This window comes from Centruroides vittatus, unplaced genomic scaffold, assembly GCF_030686945.1.
Source record: "Centruroides vittatus isolate TY-2023 unplaced genomic scaffold, ASM3068694v2 contig_717, whole genome shotgun sequence".
NCBI classification, from domain to species: domain Eukaryota; kingdom Metazoa; phylum Arthropoda; class Arachnida; order Scorpiones; family Buthidae; genus Centruroides; species Centruroides vittatus.
In genome coordinates, this window is record NW_027122456.1 from 2,826,286 (window position 1) to 2,846,738 (window position 20,453).

The 20,453-nt window shown below is 29.2% G+C and overlaps 1 protein-coding gene across 1 annotated transcript in view; it reads right to left on the minus strand.

Annotated features, from left to right (window-relative positions):
- Positions 1–20,453, minus strand: part of LOC136980687 (dynein axonemal heavy chain 2-like) — a 647,596-nt gene that overhangs the window by 241,888 nt on the left and 385,255 nt on the right. The window contains exons 21-28 of the mRNA XM_067276853.1: positions 19,238–19,396; positions 17,352–17,612; positions 16,198–16,455; positions 15,985–16,123; positions 8,379–8,596; positions 6,706–7,062; positions 1,800–2,092; positions 556–745 (exon numbers count right to left, since the gene is read on the minus strand). Coding sequence (XP_067132954.1) covers positions 556–745; positions 1,800–2,092; positions 6,706–7,062; positions 8,379–8,596; positions 15,985–16,123; positions 16,198–16,455; positions 17,352–17,612; positions 19,238–19,396 — 1,875 coding nt within the window. The remainder of the gene's footprint in view (positions 1–555; positions 746–1,799; positions 2,093–6,705; positions 7,063–8,378; positions 8,597–15,984; positions 16,124–16,197; positions 16,456–17,351; positions 17,613–19,237; positions 19,397–20,453) is intronic.

The window sequence follows — 20,453 nt, forward strand, 5'->3', positions numbered from 1 at the left end:
TATTTAAGTGAGCATACATTTTGCAAAAAAAAAAAAAAAAAATGTGAAATTTGGGAATTATTAACCATTTTCAGATGTACTAATACAAAAAATATGATTCTTGAGAATTTCTTAAGAAACTCCGATATTTCTTACAAATTTTTTCCTATACAGACTGTCCATAAATGATGTCCACAGTGAAAGGGAGGGAGAGGGTTATGACAAGTCAGACAAGGGAGAGGGGACGGGTTGAGCTTTAATGGACATTCATTCATTTCATTAAATTTTATAGTTTGTACATTTTATTATATTTATTTCAAAATTTTTTGCATGTTTCATTTCTACTTATGATATCTATCATTCATAAAGTGATGAAGGTTTTAAGAGGGATGAGTTTTGTTGGACATCCAAAGAGGGGACGGGGATATGAAAACTTGAACAAACTGGGACAAGAGAGAGGGGTGTACAAATTTCAAAAAAAATGCAAATGTAATTTATGAACAGCTCCAAAATATAACTGTGCTGAGAGTGCTCCAGTTCTATAGTAAAAGATAATTTTCTACTTAAAATACAAACCTGTACAACACCAGATAAAAATCTTCCAACAGATATATAATCTAACCCTTCCCAGCAGTTAATAATCAAAACATAGTTTCCTAATAGTTTTGCCAATGCTTTAATGGTTTCTGTTTTTCCAGTTCCTTTATGACCTTGGACAATTGTTCCTTGAAACATTTGTAATGCTGTTGTTACAGTAATAAAACACCTAAAAAATAATTTTTATAATTTAATATGTGAAGTAACCTTTATATAAATTGTAATTTAGTTTTATTTACCTTCATTAATTAACTAAATTTTTCCAGTTATTAAAAAGTTAAAAGAAAATAATTCAAACATCCTCTAAAACCTCAAATGTTATTTGTGTCAAAATATGAAATCAGTTGTATGTGTGACATACAATATGTAATAAAGCATTTCCTTAAAATCCAAAATCCAGCAATGCCATTTCAAAAATAACTAGCCATATTTCAAATACACATTGTAGTAAAGAATGTATGGTAATTAGAATTTAAATGAAAAAGTTTTTGGAAAGATTGGTGACAGTTTATTTTTTTCAAATAAATTAAAATTAATCAAAAAGTTTAACAAAGTCACCAATTAATATTCAATTAGACTGTAAAGTATAATTAATCTAAAATTCAAAAAATTCATCTAAAACAATTAGATTTTAATGCCTACTTTTATAAATTAAATTTAAAATTTCTTAATAATTACAAAATATATTTAAAGCAATTTCAAGAAAAAAAATCTACACACAGAAATTATATTTAATTTAAAGTAAATTAAAGTCAAGTAAAGTTCAAAGGTTTCAGCCTCTAAATGAAATCAATAAAGATAATAGAAGGAAGTTTATTAGTTTTTTTTTAAATAAAAATATAAATACAACTTTTACAAAGAAAAAACTTTGCATGTTGTCCTCTTTGAAGTTTAATATCTTCTCAATTTTGCAAATTAAGAAGCTAATAAACTATTATAAATTAGCTTTATTAAACAATTTGTTTATCATATTTTTTTAACAAAGTTTTAACCATATAATAAACATATTTTAAATATTAATCTGAAAAAGTATATTTTTACTCATTTTCAAAACTGTGATTTTTCCAATTAATAAAAAGTGTATTTTTATACCCATAATGAATATAAATGTTAAAATGCAAACATAGAGTTTTTTTATTGGCATCTGAATTTGTTTCAATCATTTGTTTGATAAACTTTTTTATAATTTTGATTCTGATGATAAAAGTAATGCTAATTTTTACCTTTCTGTCAATGGTGTTATAACAATCTGATTGTAATTGCCAAGATATTCATACTGATAATCAAATGTTGCATTTACTTGCTTAACTATGCAAGCATTGTTTTCTTTCTCATAATAGAATCGTGACTGAATCAACCATTCAAATCCCTGTGGACTTTTACAACCAGTCTTCAATAATTTTTCAATAATGTCTCTTGCATATACTTCCACAGTTAATAAATTTATTGTCTTTTCTTTTATTAAATTGCTTGTTGATGTCTTTAAAACCATTATTAGATTATCTAATAACTTAACCTGAAATTTGAAAAATATTCTTGATATAATACATTTCATACCAAATTTAATTATAAAAAAGAAAAAAAAAAAAACAACACTTCAGTTAGGCAATAAAAGCCATGTAATTATTAAAGAATTAATTAAAAAATTATAAATACATATTCAAGCATTTTCATTATTTTTAATAATCAATCTTTTTATGTTATGTATGTAAACATCCAGGGGATAACCCACATCGAATTTCCCCTTGACCCAGTTAGGCGACCCAGCACCTCTAATTTTTGTCGTGTTCCTTTGTCTCTGGGCAGTCATGTGTTAGTTGTGGTGACACTTAGACCTAAAGACACAAAGGTACATTTGTTTTATAATAAAGTTAATTTTATATGTTAACAAGTAATAATTTATTTTACAGACACAAAAATTGGTGACAAGCATAAAATTGGCAACAAGGATAAAAAGGATATAAAAATGAGTGAACTTATGGAATTAATTTCAACTCTAAACGTGTTCATCAAGAAACTACAGAGTCAGTTGGTGGAGACAAAACCAGAACTATTAGTTCAACGAGTTCTCCAAAAGCAAGCCTTAACCTTCAAAACTTACAACAAAACATCCAAGATCTTTGAAAACTATTCCCAACGACTGGCTAACTTTCTCAACATCAAATGACTAACCAGAACAGATGCCATTACTGAAGAAGCTAAGGTAATGATATTAATCAATTGTCTTGGACTGAGACATTATCAGCTACTGACTAACCTAACAGCACCAGAAATACCTCTAGGCAAACCTTTGCTGAATTAATGAAGTTGCTACAAAATCACTAACATGAAAATGAAATATCCTAACAGAATAGCATAAATTTTTGTCCAGAGTACAACATAATGGTGAGTCCATTTCAAATTACATGACTTTGTTAAAACAACTCTCAAAAAGTGCAAATTTCAGGTCTAGTTATAACAATGCAGACTGTATAAAATCCATCATAGATCTAATGTTAAGAGTACAATTCATATGTAGTTTATGAGATTCCGATTTTCGTGAGAAAATTCTACAACAAACTGACCTAACCTTTGAACAGACTCTAGAAATTGCATTAGCCATAGAAGCTTCCAAAATTGAAAATGACGAAGTATATAAAAGTAACCACCTTGTTCACAAAATTACCAAAAATACTCAAATAAAATGACTCTCACATCCTCAAATACAACCATAAAATCAGAACAGAAGCAGAATAGAAGGTCGCAGCGGAAATTCACTTAACCTTAAAGAACTTCATTTAGAAGGACTATGCTTACATAGTCCTTGTAAATGTAATTCTAAATGTAATTTAATTGACAATGTAATTGCAGGAAAAACAACCATAAATCAGTAAACTGTAGAGTCAAACACCGGCTGAAATGTGAACAATGTCATAAAAAAAGGCCATAAGGGAAAAATATGCATATCATCCTTAAGGAAACAAACATCAACAATTAACAGGAATCATAACGTTCACAATATTAATTGCGAATGTGATATAAACAGTGTTCTAGATGTATTTGTTGATATAACAGGAACTAATGACAGACTCCTCACAGAAATTTACATTAACAGTACAAAAGTCCGTTTTGAATGAGACACTGGCAGTCGCATCACAATCATCAGTATTGATGAATTCAATCATTTACAACTGAATTCGCCCATAACAAAAATGGAAGTGACCTTTTGAAATTACACAGGAGACATTTTCACACCCCTAGTAGTAGTAAAAGTAAAAACTAAATATGGTGGTAACTACAGTATAGAGGACTTGTATGTCATTCCCTTCCAAAAAAAATGCAATAGTAGGAAGAGATTGGATTCAAAGTTTAAAGATTGATATCAATGAACTCAGCCATACAACTAAGGTCACAGTCAACAAGCAGCTGCAGGACTCATGCCACCCAATTCCACGCATTAAAGATAATTTCAATAAATTACAGAATGGATCTTATACAAAAGCCCCAATACACAAATGGAAAATGACTACAAAAAACTGGCAATGTATACACATCGATAATGCAGGACCATACATGAATCATTATTTTCTTTACTGGATGATGCCAAATCAAAGTGACTGGAAATATTCTATACAAAGAAAGCACCAGACACATCCATCACAATTCATTTTCTATGTGATGTCTTTGGTCAATTGGTCTACCTGAGATTTTAGTAAGTGATAATGCAAGTATTTTTAAGTAACAAGAATTTCAAGAGTTTTGTTCGAAAAACGGAATCTGTCAAAGTGTAATAGCACCGAGACACCCAGTCACAAATGGCCAGGCTGAAGGTACTGTCAGACCTTAAAAACATACCTCAAATGTATAAAGTATGAAAGTGGTACTCTACATTAGAAGCTCCATGAACTACTATTTCCTTATCTAACAGAAAAAGTCCAGCAGAAAACTTATTAGGTATACAACAAGAACAAAATTAGATCTGCTCAAACCCCAGATACAAGCTTCCAAAAGGAATAACCAAACAACCGAAATTCTACAAACTTTATTGTGTGGGAGATTGTGTACAATCCCAAAATTAGACAATGTCCAATCCTTGGAAATATGGTATTGTTGCTGAACAACTAGGTCGTGTCCATTACTTAATTGAACTCGACAATAGATACTGTGGTTGTATGCCAGATTGTTTTATTTTTGTAATTAATAATTTAAGTTTAGGTTAGTGTCCTCTGTCTTTATTCTTCTACAATCTAGAACTTTCTTTTATGATCCTTTTCCCTTGGATGGGATTGCTAGTTTTCAGAACTGTAAGTGAACAAAGGAACGAATGGTGCCTTGAGGCAAGTGTGACAAAGGAAAGGACTTTCTTGACGCAGACTTGGAAGAGGACAATTGTGGTGGTCTGATGCTCCAGACTGCGTTAGCAATGGTTGGAGACATGATGAACATTTGGTGAAGGAATCACATTTTATCCTGATGAAGGTAAAACATCTGGGAAATCAAATTCAAAGTAGAATTAGAGATGTTGAGTAAGGCAACAACTTCAGGCATTTTAAACATCAAGAAAAGAGTACAACATGGCATCCCATCTAACAAAGAGCAAGGTGAAGTTAGTAATAACCCGGGCCTTTCTTATCATCACTTTTGTATACTTATTATAGCTTCCATTTCTTAATATCTCTCCTCTTTAGATTTAAGTTAGTGATTAAGATTAGTTTTAGATTTTCGGTTTATCTATAATTGTCGTGATTGACACACGTGATTTGTGTCTGCTGTGTTATTGTTACAAGGCATATGTCTTATGCTAATGTATATTTCTGTAACATTGGAATCCACTTTCTAAAAACCTGTAAAATTGCGCAAAATAAACATTTTGTATTGCTATACCGTTGTAGTTCCTTTATTACATATTTCCTGTGTTGGTGCACATATAACTGTGAGGTTGCACACAAGGTCCGTAAATCACGAAATTCTTCCATTTAAATTACAACAATAGATTATATAGAAAAGAGAGAGAGAGAAAAAGAAAAAAAACTCTTGATCTAGACATCGCGATGCAAAATGTAAACAACGAGTGTCGGAACACGTGTCGGAACAGGTGCTGGAACATGTGCCAAAACACGTGTTCAAAACGATCCATCTATGTCAAATGGAAGAGTCAAACTCTGACACGAAAGTCCATAAATAAATGGAATTATGACAGAAATCGCAATTAATGGGCTAAATTATGAGTTCGAGTCATGTAAATCTGTCAACAGTCTCCGAACACAATGGTCAAAAAGACGCCAGAAGGACACTCCGAATCAGACCTTTCCCATGACCCAGGTCATCCCGAGTTTCGCCTAGAAACAAGAGAAAGACCAATCGGAAAACGGGAAAGGGGATGAGGAGCCAATCGGAAATTGGAATAGCGAGCGAAGAACTATAAAAACCCAGGATCCCGAAGGTCGCAAGAGTCTCCTCCGCATCCTGCGAAGAGCCGTGATCTGTGTTGTGTTGTGTCGCCGCCAACGACGTACGACGCCTCAGCACCTCTGCGAGCATTGGTCCAGCGATCTCGTCTCGTCCGCCCCGGGGCTTCGACAGAAGGGAAATCCTCGCCACTCCGAAAGACTGTAGAGAAGTGGACTGTCTATTGTGGATGTAAGCATATATGTTCTCCAATAAACGGGTTTCCTTATGTAAAACACTTGTCATCATTTGCCTCCACCGCCACACCCACATGCAAACGTCCCTTAGGTTCATCCTGACACGGGATTAACTTATCCCCACCAGTCGGCGACCTTACACAACCCTTTGTGACCCCTCGACTCTCTTTACATTTCCACCCCCATCAGCAACCTTACAATTATTCTGTGCTGAATTATTAATAGCATTATTTTTGTTCAGTGTTGGAATTGTGATTGATTAATAATTGTAATGTTATGTTGTAAGCCCATACATACAGGACTTCCTTGTACTAATAAATAAATAAATGAAATGTGATGGATTATATGGTTTTGATTTACATTTTCATAAATAAATAACTAATGATAAATAATAAATTATGCTTATATAATTAATGAAAGTGATGATTAAAAGAAATATATATATATATTTTTTTTTTCTTTTTTTAAATATTTTTTAATAAATATTATATATAAATTTAATTACTTGTTTTTTCTTTAAGTTTCGTATTGTTGACTTTTCTCCTTTCTCCTTTATTGATATTAATGCTCTAGTACATTCTGAAGTCCAATGAATTTTAAATGCTAAAATACATATTTGTCCAGGAAAATTTAATAACCAGTTCTCAAGCTTTTTATTTACATCTTCCAAAGTATTAGTTTGTTGTTCATATAAACGACTAAAACGAACAAGAAGTTTGCGTAAAGTTGTCTGAATTGTTTTTTCAAGATTACATGCCCAATATTCCAATTTTTCAGTAAAATGAACTGTTTGATGAAAGGAAACATACTCTTCATCAAAACCAAACAGTCCCAAAGCTTCAGATGATGATGAACCTAATGTCTGAAATATTTTAAACGTTAAGTATACTTTAATTAAATGAAACAAAAATTAATAAGGATGAACTAGTCACAGTTCTTACTTAACTGAATTAAATTTCACTCACTAACTTTTAACATCAAGTAAAATTTAAATAATTCTAATGTTTTTGATCTGGTTAACAGACCAACTTCAGGTAAGAACACTTGAAAGTGAAATCAACCACTTCCACTTTCAACCGTCTATGCTTGAAAACAGTCCATTAACCAGGTTAAAAACATTAGTGTTATTTAAACTTCACCTATTGTTAAAAATGCATAGATTAATTCAGCTGAAATAAATATTATATTTCATTTTAAATATGCTAAGATATTAAACAAGATGTTTTTAAAATATAAAGTTAAAACTGTAAAACTAAATATGAAAATAAATTTGCCAAATTTTTAATTATTTTTAAATCACAGAATTATTGTTTATAACTTGTTTCAGCTTCCATTACTTTAATTTTTCCTCATTTATTACCAGATATTAAAGTTTTAATAAAATAATAATTTTAGGAAATAAAACATTTTTCATTAACAAGTAATACATTATCAGCAACTAAGTATAAGATAAAACTTATTTTATACCAATATCCCTTGTATAACAGTACTTAGGTTCCAAAAAAGTTCTATGTTAGGCAAACCTGTGCTATACAAAACAAAGGACAGGTACAAAACATAGGGTTAGGTTCAAAAAGCTAGAAAAGTATATACTATTCTTTTTTATACTTAACAGAAATATATTTATTGAAGCAATCAATAATTAACTAACAATCATAATCAAAAGTATTGCTTGTTAATATTAAGTAATAATTTTTTTTCTTCAGTGCTAAACACTTAAACGGGGACATCATCTTTTTGGCAAAATATCATCATCATCTGACATTAAATAATCTTTAATTAAATAATAATTTATATTTTAAATTACAGTAAATTTATATAAGTGAAAATATAATTATGCTATTAAGAATAATTTTTATTCAAAAATCTTTGAAAAGAAAATAAAGAATACAGTTAGAAGCAAACTATACAGATCACATCTATTCCAATTATATTAAAACTATTCTTATAATTAATCCTAAAATATTTCCAAAACTAACCTTGATAGAATAAAAACTGTATAACACGAAATAGTCAAATTGAATAAAAATTAGTAAAATAAGCAAATATCTTATAAAACATATTTTTCAAGTTGCAAAATTATCATCAGTAGGATAAATTAATTATAATTCTATAAATTAATATATTTTTTAATTATAAAAACTATTAATAAAAATAATTCTTGTTAAATATACTAACTTTTTGAAATTTTAATTTCTTAATAGTATGAAAACATTTTTTAATGTAAAGTTGTAAAATCTCTTCATTTTTGGGATCACTTAACATCTCAAATAAATCACTATTGGAGACAAAATAAAAGCGAGGAAAAACGTTTCTTTTTGACTCAAGAAATATATTCAAATTATTTTCTAGTGATTCAAATTTTGTAATCATTTCAATAAGAAAATTCAAAAAATCTGAAATAAAAAAATTTATATGATAAAAATTAAATATAAAAATTTATATTTTTTGCCATATTTTAAACTAAAGTACAGTATTAACTTAAACTCTCATTCAATTTTTGGTCAAACCTATCTATACAATTATAATTGAAATGTACAAATTAATTAATTTAAAATAATAAAATTAATTACATATAAAAATATCTATATGTAAATTTAAGAAATTTCAAATTTCCTGCATTAACTAAAAACAGAAAATATATTAAGCAGTTTAATTTTTTAGGCTAAGTATATTGAAGACAATGTCTAGTAAACCATGAGCATGAACATGCACAAAATATGAACAATGTTCAGTACAAAATACAATTTTTTAAATATTTTGAACTATAATAATGACTGCATTGTTTATATGTTATAAATTAATTCTCTTCAATTGAGTAAAATTCCACCTCAATTGTTTTGGATTACATTAATATTTAAGAGATATTAAATAGATGTTTTAGATTTAATCTCATTCCATGCTTTCATTATTTAATGTATTTATTAATTATTACACTTACTATTTAAATTTATTAGTGCAGCACTCAGTAATATCACTAATTGTACTATTATGTACTTTTTCTTCTTCCTTTGGGGCTGTCTACTAATTATATATATATACATATATATGTATAGATTTAAGCCATTTTTGACCCCCTTCTGCTTCAATCTCCTCCCTCTTCATCAAATATAATGATGTACATTTGACAATTCCATGTAAAGAATGTATTGCCCTTCTGCACAATCTCTTCTTACTTTCTCTATTTTTCTTTGTCTTTATTTTCTTTCTAGAACTTTTTCTCTTCTTTACTGTTGCAGAGCAGGAAGAGTTTAAATTGGAAGAAAAATAAGATACATCTGTATGTATATATACTGTATATACTTGTACAAATGTTGTGTATGTATGACAAAAGGAAAAGATTTCTTGTTATAAGGGAAAGATTTCTCTTTCTTGTTATTTCTGCTTTGTAAGGAGCAAAGAAAAACCGAGCAAAAGAAAAGAAGTACAGTAGAACATCGATTATCCGACCCCTGATCAACTGTCACATCGGTTAACCGACCGCATTCTAGTCGGCAAATTCAATTGTCGGCTAGTGATGTGGTGCTACAATATTTAGCTATGTCTTGGCTACTTTAATATTATTTTTGTTAAATTTTTGCGTGTTTTAGCTGGTAACACTGGCTTGACCATGAAAGGGAATCCAGTATTTATTTTGTGCAAAATAAAGAAATAATTTTCAATGATACAATAGCAACGATTATTATTTTAAAAAAAAAATTGTTAGGCTTAACATCAATGATAATTCAACGCGAAGTAGGTTAATAGCGATATACTAATATATTATACTAATAATGTATTTTTTCATACTTTTCAGTTATCCATTTTTTCAGTTATCCGACAAACTCCAGTCCCCAATTGAGTCAGATAATCGATGCTCTACTGTATATGCATTTCTACAATGTGCAAAGAACAGAATAAGATCAAAAGTCAGAGAAAAATGTTGGAAGCAGTAATATAAGAGAACAAGTTGAAAGTTACAAAATATATGCATCTCTTTCTTTGATTTAACTGACCACTAAATGGAATTTCCATTGAAAATTTGGCCAACTTGGAAAGAATATGCAATGGGAATCTTGAGATCATCATTATATATTCTTGTTTGTTTTCCTTCATTCATTTGACTTTTTCTTTCTTATCTCTTTTCTCTAATTTAAATATTAGTTTTCAGGTAGTTTAAGGTAGAATTAGACTAGTCTACTGACAAGTGATGAGTTTGTGTCTCATATGTCAGACTAAACTGTATTCTAGGCAAAGATGACTGTACCGTACATTTATATTTCATGTAATTATACAGTTATGTTTATTTGTATTTTTGTGTTCACTTAATTCTTAATTTTTGTAGTATTAACCATCACATACAGTCTTTACAATTAGAATTTAACTATTATTTAGGTAATGATGGCTCATTCATCTTTATTGTTAAATTATTCAAATCATTAAAGTATGTATTATTTCATAAACCCCATCATTATTCAAAAAAAAGCAAAAAAACAAAAAAAGCAACGTTTTGTTAAATAATATACAGATAAAAATAAACAATAAAATTAAATTTTAAATATATTACACTTAATTAAATTTACTCATTTAGATTTGTTTTTAAATCAAATAATACAAAGCAGATTATCTAATATTAATTTACCATTAAATTTTATATTTTTACTGTTTTTTGTCATATATATAATGTTGATATAAAAGATTTACAGTTCAATAAAATGTAGTAGTAGAGCTATCAGAATATTAATTACTTATTTACAGCTTTAGTTGAGGATCTAATTACAATCTCAAAATTTCTAAAAATTATAAACCTCATACAATATAAAACTGTCAGTTCTTAGTAAAATTAGAGAAAAGTTAAACTTAACATGATAGCTAATATTTTTGATTTTAATTATACCATTATTTTATTTTGCTAAAAGCAGTTATAATATATATCATCCTAATATTTTTTAATATTTTTAAAACAATTCCTAGACAAAAAATTAGAATGTTCACCTAACTGAAATTTTAGTGTATATTTTCTCATGAACAGCACAGAGTACGAAACTTTTTTTTGACATTACATAAACAGTGCTTACATATTTGTAAAATTGGGCTGGTGGAAATACAGTATTAACAATGTAAAAACACGTAAACAGATATTAAAAATATCTTCTTTACTCGCCATGTCTAATCACCAGAAACAAACCATTCTCCACAGCAGAGATGATCTTTCTTTAGAGGCTACACCTCTGCCAAAGTATGTAAAACAGTCTAAAATGTCCACAGATGACAATCCCTTTTTTGGTAGAGGCATAGCCTCTAAAGAAAGGTCATCTCTGCAGTGGAGAATAGTTTGTTCCTGGTGATTGGACATGTCAAGTAAAGAAGATATTTTTAGTATCTGTTTACATGTTTTTACATTGTTAATAGTGCTTATGTATATTTATTATATCCATTAATCAGACAAATTGACTCAAACGTTTTTATTGTTACAAATGGAAATGAAATGACAAAAAATAGAATAACAACTTGACCATGACAAAACATTAGAATATTAGCTAAATGTGGATTAAATATAGAAAAGATAACAAAATAAACTTAATATTTTGTCGCATTGCCATTTGCCATAATTACTGTTCACAATCTGTCAGGCATGGTGCAGATTAATGCTTCACATTCATTTCTGGTGATGCAGTTCCAAATGTGTCGAATACAAGTCACTAGTTCCTCTTTAGAAGTTGGACACTGTTCATTAAGTTGTCGTTTCATGACTCCTCACAATTTTTCAATGGGCTTTAAGTCTGGGAAATTGCTTGGTCAAGAAAGGATTGCAATCTGTCATTCTTGTAACCAACGTATCATTGACTTTGTGGTATGAGGGGATGCCCTGTCTTGTTGAAATAGAAATGTTTCCTCAACTAAATCCTCTGCTGATGGTATCATAAATGTCTCTAAGATGTCTCGATATGTCTGTGCATTGACATGTTCCCGAAGAATGCACAGTTGTTCTACGCTGTTAACACTCATGCATCCCCCAGATCATGATGGATGATGCAAACTTCACAGATCTCTTCATACAGTCCTTTTTGAAGGCCTCTTTGATTGTTTTCCATACACGTGGGCCTTAGTCACCACAGGAGAGACAAAACAGGGATTCATCATTGAAGAGAACATTATTCCAGTCATCTTGTCCCCACATGAGCCCCTCTCTGCACAATCTAACATGTGCTTGTTGTTGCTTTATTGTTAGAGATAGCTTTGTCTTGGAAACATGGCAGTTGAATTGCAAGTCATGCAACCTTTGGCATGTGGTTTGGCTACTAACATTTACTCCAACTGCTCTCCATTGTGCATGCATGTTTAATGCTTTTAAGGCAGTTTTGCACAACAATCCTTCTCAAGTTTCTCTCATCCCTCGTAGTTGTTGCTTGTTTACGTCCACACTTCTGGCATTTATCAGTTAAAACTTGAACATGGTTTTGTTGTTTCATTACTCTAGAGACTGTTGGCTGCAAGCACTTTACATAATTCGCAATTTCTTTTTGTGTTCTTCCTGCTTTGTGCAAAACTATGATAGTATCTTTAATTCTGTCACCGATGTCGCACTTATGCCCTATGTTGTACTGTTATACTGCTCTGCCCAGCAATATGCAAATTTGCATTAAAATCTAGTGTTTTATGGCTGTTTGCCTGGCTGTTTTTGCTAATATTCTAATTATGTGTCATGGTCAAACTGTTATTCTATTTTTTTGTCATTTCATTTCCATTTGTAACAATAAAAATGCTTGAGTTAATTTGTATGATTAATGGATATAATAAATATACCTAAGGACTGTTTATGTAATGTCAAAAAAAAAGTTTTATACTCTGTGCTGTTTATGAAAAAATGTATTCTAATTTTTTTTGTCTAGGAGTTGTATATGATTACTACTGTCTATATATTCGACTTTTGCATATAAATGAACAACAATTACTTTAGACAGACTTGCCTGAAGTAATTGTTGTTCATTTATCATTCAAGCACAAATAATATTAAAACAAATAAATATTATTTTAAAAATCAGTACATATATTATCATCAAATACTTTCCAAAGCACCCAGCATTGTCTGGAAAACTAATGAACTGGTGCAGTAATTGGATCAAATTTTGTTACGGTATGTAATGTGCTTATAGGTATATTTAGTGATAACCTACTGTTCAAATAAATATTCATTAAGTATACTTAATTAACTTTTAACCTCTAACCCTCTAACTGAATAAAATAAAATTTTCAAAAAAATGAAAAATAAAAACATTTTTTAAGTTCTGTAAATTCATTGTTAATGATGGCCTCTCATGTCCAGCAGCATATCAATCTGAGGACAAAACTGAAACACTACTTCTGGTATGATGTGCTAAATATAATTTGTATTTTTATTTAATTTTCATAAAAATCAAGTTGACTTATTAATGACTTTTTAATTTTTACTGAACAATGGTTTATATTGGTTACCATTGATCTACACTCTTATTACCTTGAAATTCTGGAAAATGTGAGATAATTTGATTATGATAAATATCTTAAAGATCCATATGTTAATGCAATTCATAAATACAGTAAAACCCTGCTTAATGTGGAAATGTGTTCATAGACGAACAACGTGCTAAGGGAAAGTGTTAAACGAGGTCATTTTAACAGAGTAAATAGGGATAGAGGAACACACAACCAAAAATAAACAAATTTTGCTTTAATTTTAAGTTATTTTTATGTCGTTACGGAAGTTATTTTTATATTAAATTGTATAATAATATATGTTAAATAACACACAAACATATGCATACAGAAATATAAAGTTCATATTTTGTGATGAAGGTCCTGACTTTTCTAAAATTCTTGTTTTTTTTGCAATAAAGTTGTGTGAAGTTTCATTTGTCGCTTTTTTTTTCCTTAAGCAAATGTCAGTAGTAGATGATCGCATCCAAACGCCTCATTTTGCTTTTGCACTCCTTTCAAAATTTGGATCATTCACTACAATTTGATCAACGATTTCAGTTATTGTTACCAAACTTTTACTAAAGAAATCTGTAGAGAAATTCTTTGGGTTCTTTGTTTTCAAAAATCTCTATTTTCCAGTTCTACATGAATTCCTTGTTCTGCCAGTTCTTGAAGGCTGTCATTGGTAAGATTCTTACCAGAAACCTGCAGTAACTCCTCAATATCCTGCTCATCTATACCTCCTAGTCCTGCTGTATCGACTAGGTTAACAATTTGGTCAACCTAACAATACAGCGATTGGCTCTTTTTGTTGAGAATTCTTGGATACCTTCAGTCATAACTTTTTCCATATTCCGTTCATGCATTTATCAGTTAATTCTTGCCAAGCAAAGTCAACATTGCCTATGGCATCCATGATGATACATTTTTTTCTAAAATTGCACCAAACAAACTTAGATTTAAGGGAAGTACAGCACACATGACAAATTCCCACCTTTTGATGATTGGTTCATGTTCATAAATATGTATTATATACAAATCAATGAAATGCTGTAATAATTTGAATTGGCATAAATTTTGACCACTTTTTTAGGCTTCAAGCAGACCGCATTATATTGAATCAGCATTAATTGAGGCAATGTGAAGTGAGATCTTACTGTATATATTAAATTACAGATGATATCATTATTATTATTATTATTATTATTATTATGAAACTAATTTCTTACACTGAAGAAAATGTTCAGAAAAATTTTTCAAAAACTAAGCAAAAGATGCATTCAACTGTTTTTTAAATTAATTTAACTCATACACTAAGATAATATGAATACTCCAAATTGTGATTTGATATAATATTGCACTGGCATAATAAAATAATGCATTTTTATTATGTCTATATTTTCCTTTTAGTTTTGGATTTTATTCAAAATTTTCTCCAATTTTTCTCTAGTCTCTAAATTTAGCTATGTAAGATAATTAATAATCAAAATTTTTTAATGTTTATTTTTTATTATGTAGTTAGTATCCATAAATATTAGCAGTATACTTTAATCATTTGAGAAATATGCTTACTTTGTTCATCATACAATAAATTCCTGATAATATAATTAAGCTAAATGAAAGTATTAAAATTCCCTTTAAAAATGCAATTTTATGTAAACTGTAAATCAGCATCTAAAAATAATTAAGCATTTATGCTTATTATTAATCCTAGTATGCTAGAAATTTTTAAAAGCATTAAATTTGTCAAAGAAAACACAGCAAATATTAAAATGATGTAAAAATTCCATTTATCTAAATGTTATCACTTTATTACTATGACTAAATATTAGATTACTTGCAGCTTTTTAAATTACAGTAGAGCATCGATAAGTGGAACGTCGGTAAGTGGAATGGCCGGAAAGTGGAACGATTTTCAGTCGGACTGTGTCGTGCTGAATCGAATGTTTTTGATACTAAATTTACTTCTAAAGTATAATTTTCATGTTTTTATATTCTTTAATATATTTATTTTGTTTGTACAAAATGCAGAAATAATTTTTAACGATACGATAGCCTCGATAATTATTATAAAAATTTTCGTTAGGCTTAAAATTGACGAAAATTCAACACGAAGCGACACGCAATGGAGAAAAATTCAACAGGAAGCGATACGCAACAAAGAAAAATTTGAACATCGGACAGGTTAATGTATTTTTTCGTACAAAGTTGGAAACTGGAACAAATCATTAACTGGAAGGACCCCAGTCCCCAATTGGTTCCACTTATCGACACTCTACTGTATTATTGTTACCTAATAATTATAAAATAAACCTGATTTAAACTAAAGTTTAATAATAAAATATACCTGGATAATTTGTTATCTGTAATGCATTTTCACTCTTATAAAGTTTCTTGGTCACAGTCTGCCAATGATGATTTAATTCTTCAAAATCTATTGCTTCTTTTGGCATTAAACATCTTAATTCACCATTAACAAAAATATTCTGCAAAAAATGAATTTCCGATTAAATTGTTTACAATAAAATGTATTTTAAAGTTTAAAATACAATTAAATTACCTGAAGTTGATTACATTTCTTTTGAACTTCTAATATTTTTTCAAGCATTTCTTTCATTAGTGATAAAGAACATTCTAAAATATGGATTTCTTGTTTAAATGGTTTTGCATAAATAGAATGTTTAATTGATGTAATTGTCATCAAGTTATCATCAATTTCATGAAAAATTGTATCTACATCTGTAAGATGATACATATTTTTGATTGACATAATTGTCAGTTTTTTAGCTTTCCACAAACTTTTAATTTCTTCTATGATCTTTAAAAATATAATAAAATAATTGTTACAATGAATAATTAAAAGTTATACATTTAAAATACAATAATTCGAAATTTTCAAGAAATGTCAAAGTAAAATTCCCTCTATTTAATTCCCATGAAAATAAGGCCTGCAGTTTGGTGTAATTCTGATATCAGTTATTACTTTATTTTTTTAGCACATTGAAGATTGTTGCTGGTAACAAAATGCTTTTCAAAGACGCATTTTTATCATCAAGATATCCATTTTTTGATATACCATTACAATAAGTATCTCAATAAACAAAGGAAATATTTCAAAAAATAAATTGGATATATGCCTCAATCTGTTCTACCTTTCTCCACCATAACTTGCTTATATTCAAAATTAAAAAAAATAAAAATAAAAATTTGTTAAAAACTACTTTGATGAAAAAACAAACAGTGGTTACTAAATTCTATAAATGTGCATGAACTTTATTATTAGAATTATCATCATGTCTTGGAAGAAAGTGTAATTAATTTTCAAATTTACATAATGAACTAAATGGAAAAATTTGCAATATCAAATTTATATCTATTTATACAGTATTTTTATTTTTATGTACAATAAATGTAATTTTGATTTTAAAAAACTGTTAAGCACTAAGATATATTTTCACCTAAGTGGATGTTTCATTTTTACTTCCATGTTTGTTGTTTTAATGATTGAACAATTGCTCTAATGAGATGTCAACATTAGGGATTTCAACCCTATAAATAGACCAGAATTACTAGTGATATAACAACCCTGTAAATGGGATCATTTCAGTGGTGTACAGTGACATTTGATGATTGAGAAGCTCTGCTGGGTCCAGGATAGAATCATTGGAAGTTTTAAAGTATATAAAATATTTTAAATGAATTTCTAAAAATTACCTTTTCAATTTCTAATTCCTTTGTAGCAGCAGAAACAATTTCAGTAATTTCTTGTTTATGTTTTTCAATTCCAAGAGTAATCATTTCATATATGTTAAAATTAGGTGAAGAATAATTAAACACTCTTCCAAGAATATTTTGAATGGATTTCCAATGCCGTGGTCTTATTCCCGGATTTTTTAAATCAGTTACAATAAGTATCATAGGTTTGAATTTAGTTATGGAAATATATAAATATTCAGCAACCTCCCATTTTTCATCCTGTAATATTAAACGATTTAATTATTTTTAACAAAATTTTAATTAATTACTTGTTATCATAATGAAATCACTGAATATTAAATTAAATTGGTGTCCAAAAATTAAACGTAATAATCATTTCAACTGATATCTCAATAACTATCAATCAGGATGTCAGTGCAAGTTAGAAATAAAGAGCAGAATGACATGAAAATTAGTGTGTTTGTAAAACATTACATCTGTGAATAAACAAAACAATTAATTTGCATAAATGTCAACTTAAATTATGCAAAATAAAAATATTATGAAATATAAACACCCTCAGATTAAGATGTATATTTTAAAAATGTCTTTCAGCATTAATAGCTTATTAAAAACAAATCATATGTATTATCATTTGTTTGTAATAAGGTGATCTTGACTGTAGCACAAGTTCTCAGAATCAATAACAACATTTTAGAATAGAATAGATGACATTTCTTGCATTCAAATATGCCCATCTTCAGTCAGAATCACTTTGGATTAATCCCAATAATAAAATGTTTCTTACATATATAATAAAAGTGGTTTTACTATAAAAATGAATTTAAGTGTCTGACATTTAACTGGTGTAGTTTAAAGATAAAAAAAAAAAAGTACTAAAACCTATTTAAAATGAAAACTGGCCAAAATGAAAAAAATTGACAGTGCAATTCTAGTTTATACTAGTTTTACTTTACTCCTTACTTTTAATAATATAGTGGAACCTGTTAACTCGAATCAGTCACAAGAAAAAAATTCAGACTTTGAGTTAAAAAGTTCAAGGTATGGTAAAAGGTAAAAACCAAGATTTTATATGTTGATTTATTGGTGACCCATAATAAACTATCCATACAGTATTTCTCTGAGTCTTATTACATAAAATCATTGTGTCAATATAAACCTCTCAGTATTGTCCAGAAACGAAAATACTTAATTGAATGGTTAAATAAAGCTACTGACAAATGCTTTCCCAAATGTTAATCTGTTCACTCCTAAGTGTTTAGTAGGGATTATTTTAAATTGTAATATTTTGCACCTAAAATCAACCTGTCTTTTTATTTTTTATCACAAAAATACCACTTTTATGACTTATATTTTTAAAATTTTGCCATAAAGGTTAAAATTTTTACAGAGAATTGGACTATATTTGTTTTTTTAATTAATTTGTCAAAATTCTATTTATTTATTATGTCAGCTAGTCAGAGAAATCCATCATAAATGAAATAAAAAAAAAAAAAAATCAAATGGCAGTTATAGTATCTAGGTCAGACATGTTGTATGGAAGCGATCCACCCCACCCGCTGTCATATGACGTGATGTTTATTTTAAGTCGTACATAGTCCCCACTTTACCGAAAGTTTCTAACTAGTTTATTTGATAGATAAATGTTAATTATTTTATTTAAATTAAAATTTCAGGAGTTTATGAAAATACTGTATCAGAAACCCCCATTTTCAGTTAGAGTTTCATTTAACATATAAATCCCTATACTAGACAATTGGGGAAAGAAAATGACTGAGCAAATGCAATTTCAAGTTATCCCAGTTTGAGTTAACCAAGTTCCACTGTACTATAAAGTTACAAATCATTACGTGATTCTATATTTTAAAATTAATATTTCTTACCAAACTTTTCATAAAATTTTCTAGCTTTAAAAAAATAAAATCGGTTTGTTTTTCAATTTCTGATGTTTCGAGATCTAAAAATGGTATTTTCTTCCATTCAGAGCATTTTTCTTCCCATTCTTTTACAGTTTTCCAAATTATTTCTAAATTATTTGCTGTCTGTAATTTTTTTTAAAAATTTAAATCAATTATAAAATGATAAATTTAACATATATATCATTATATAATATTACATTAAAATAAAATATAGTTCCTTATTTTCATATCATAAGAATAAGAATGAGTCCAATGTGAAATTAAATAATAAAACAATTAAATTAATTGACAATAACTGCATCATCACCCATTATGATTATAGCAAGACAATACAATTTTAAATAAACATGTAAAATTTATTGTTTTAAACTGAAATGGGAATATTGTTAGACTTGATCAAAGAGTTTTTGGTTTATTCCTTTCTGTCCAATGCAGAGTTTGAATCACAGAAGTAGATGATTTTCTGTTTAACTTGGAATGTAAGTTTAAGTTTTTCAGGATCAGGAAACACAAACAATTGTGAGTGCATTTAGCACAGGTGATTGATATAAAGCAACAACAGAACTTAAGTGAAGATCCTTATTAATCCATCACGATCTTTACGATGAATCGTCTCGAGTTGGGTTTTGTGACTCGAGAATGTCCGTAAGATGGTTCGAGGAAAGCTACACCTCCACACTCAACAAGTAAATATATACAGTTTATTTACACAACAAATATTTACAAGATGTACAATGTTCGACAACATTACATACGCTATGCAACAAAGATGTGGTATCTCACGTCGGCTTGTCTATTGGGGACTGTTAAACTTCGGGGAATTCAGGTCGCCTTTCCAGAGTTGGCTCAACTATACGGCCTGTCCAGTCTCCGCACTTACCCGTCCCTGAGATCGTTGTCAGAAAAGAACACTCTCTCTATGCTCAGCAGGCTGTCCAAGTGCCTGAGACTACCGTATTCTCAGTCTCTTGCCTTCTCCTCGTTTCTCCGCCACACTTAGCTTTTAAGGGTTCCTACGGCGACAACTTGCAGCCAATCAGATTCTTCTTCTCCCCTGGGAGCTTCCAAAGACATCCGCCCTATTTCCCGACGACGTAGCTTACATTCGCGTCCGTCTCTTGTTTATATTTTTCCCCAAGCCGGCCGGCACGTGGCAAACACATTGACCCTTAAACGGAGA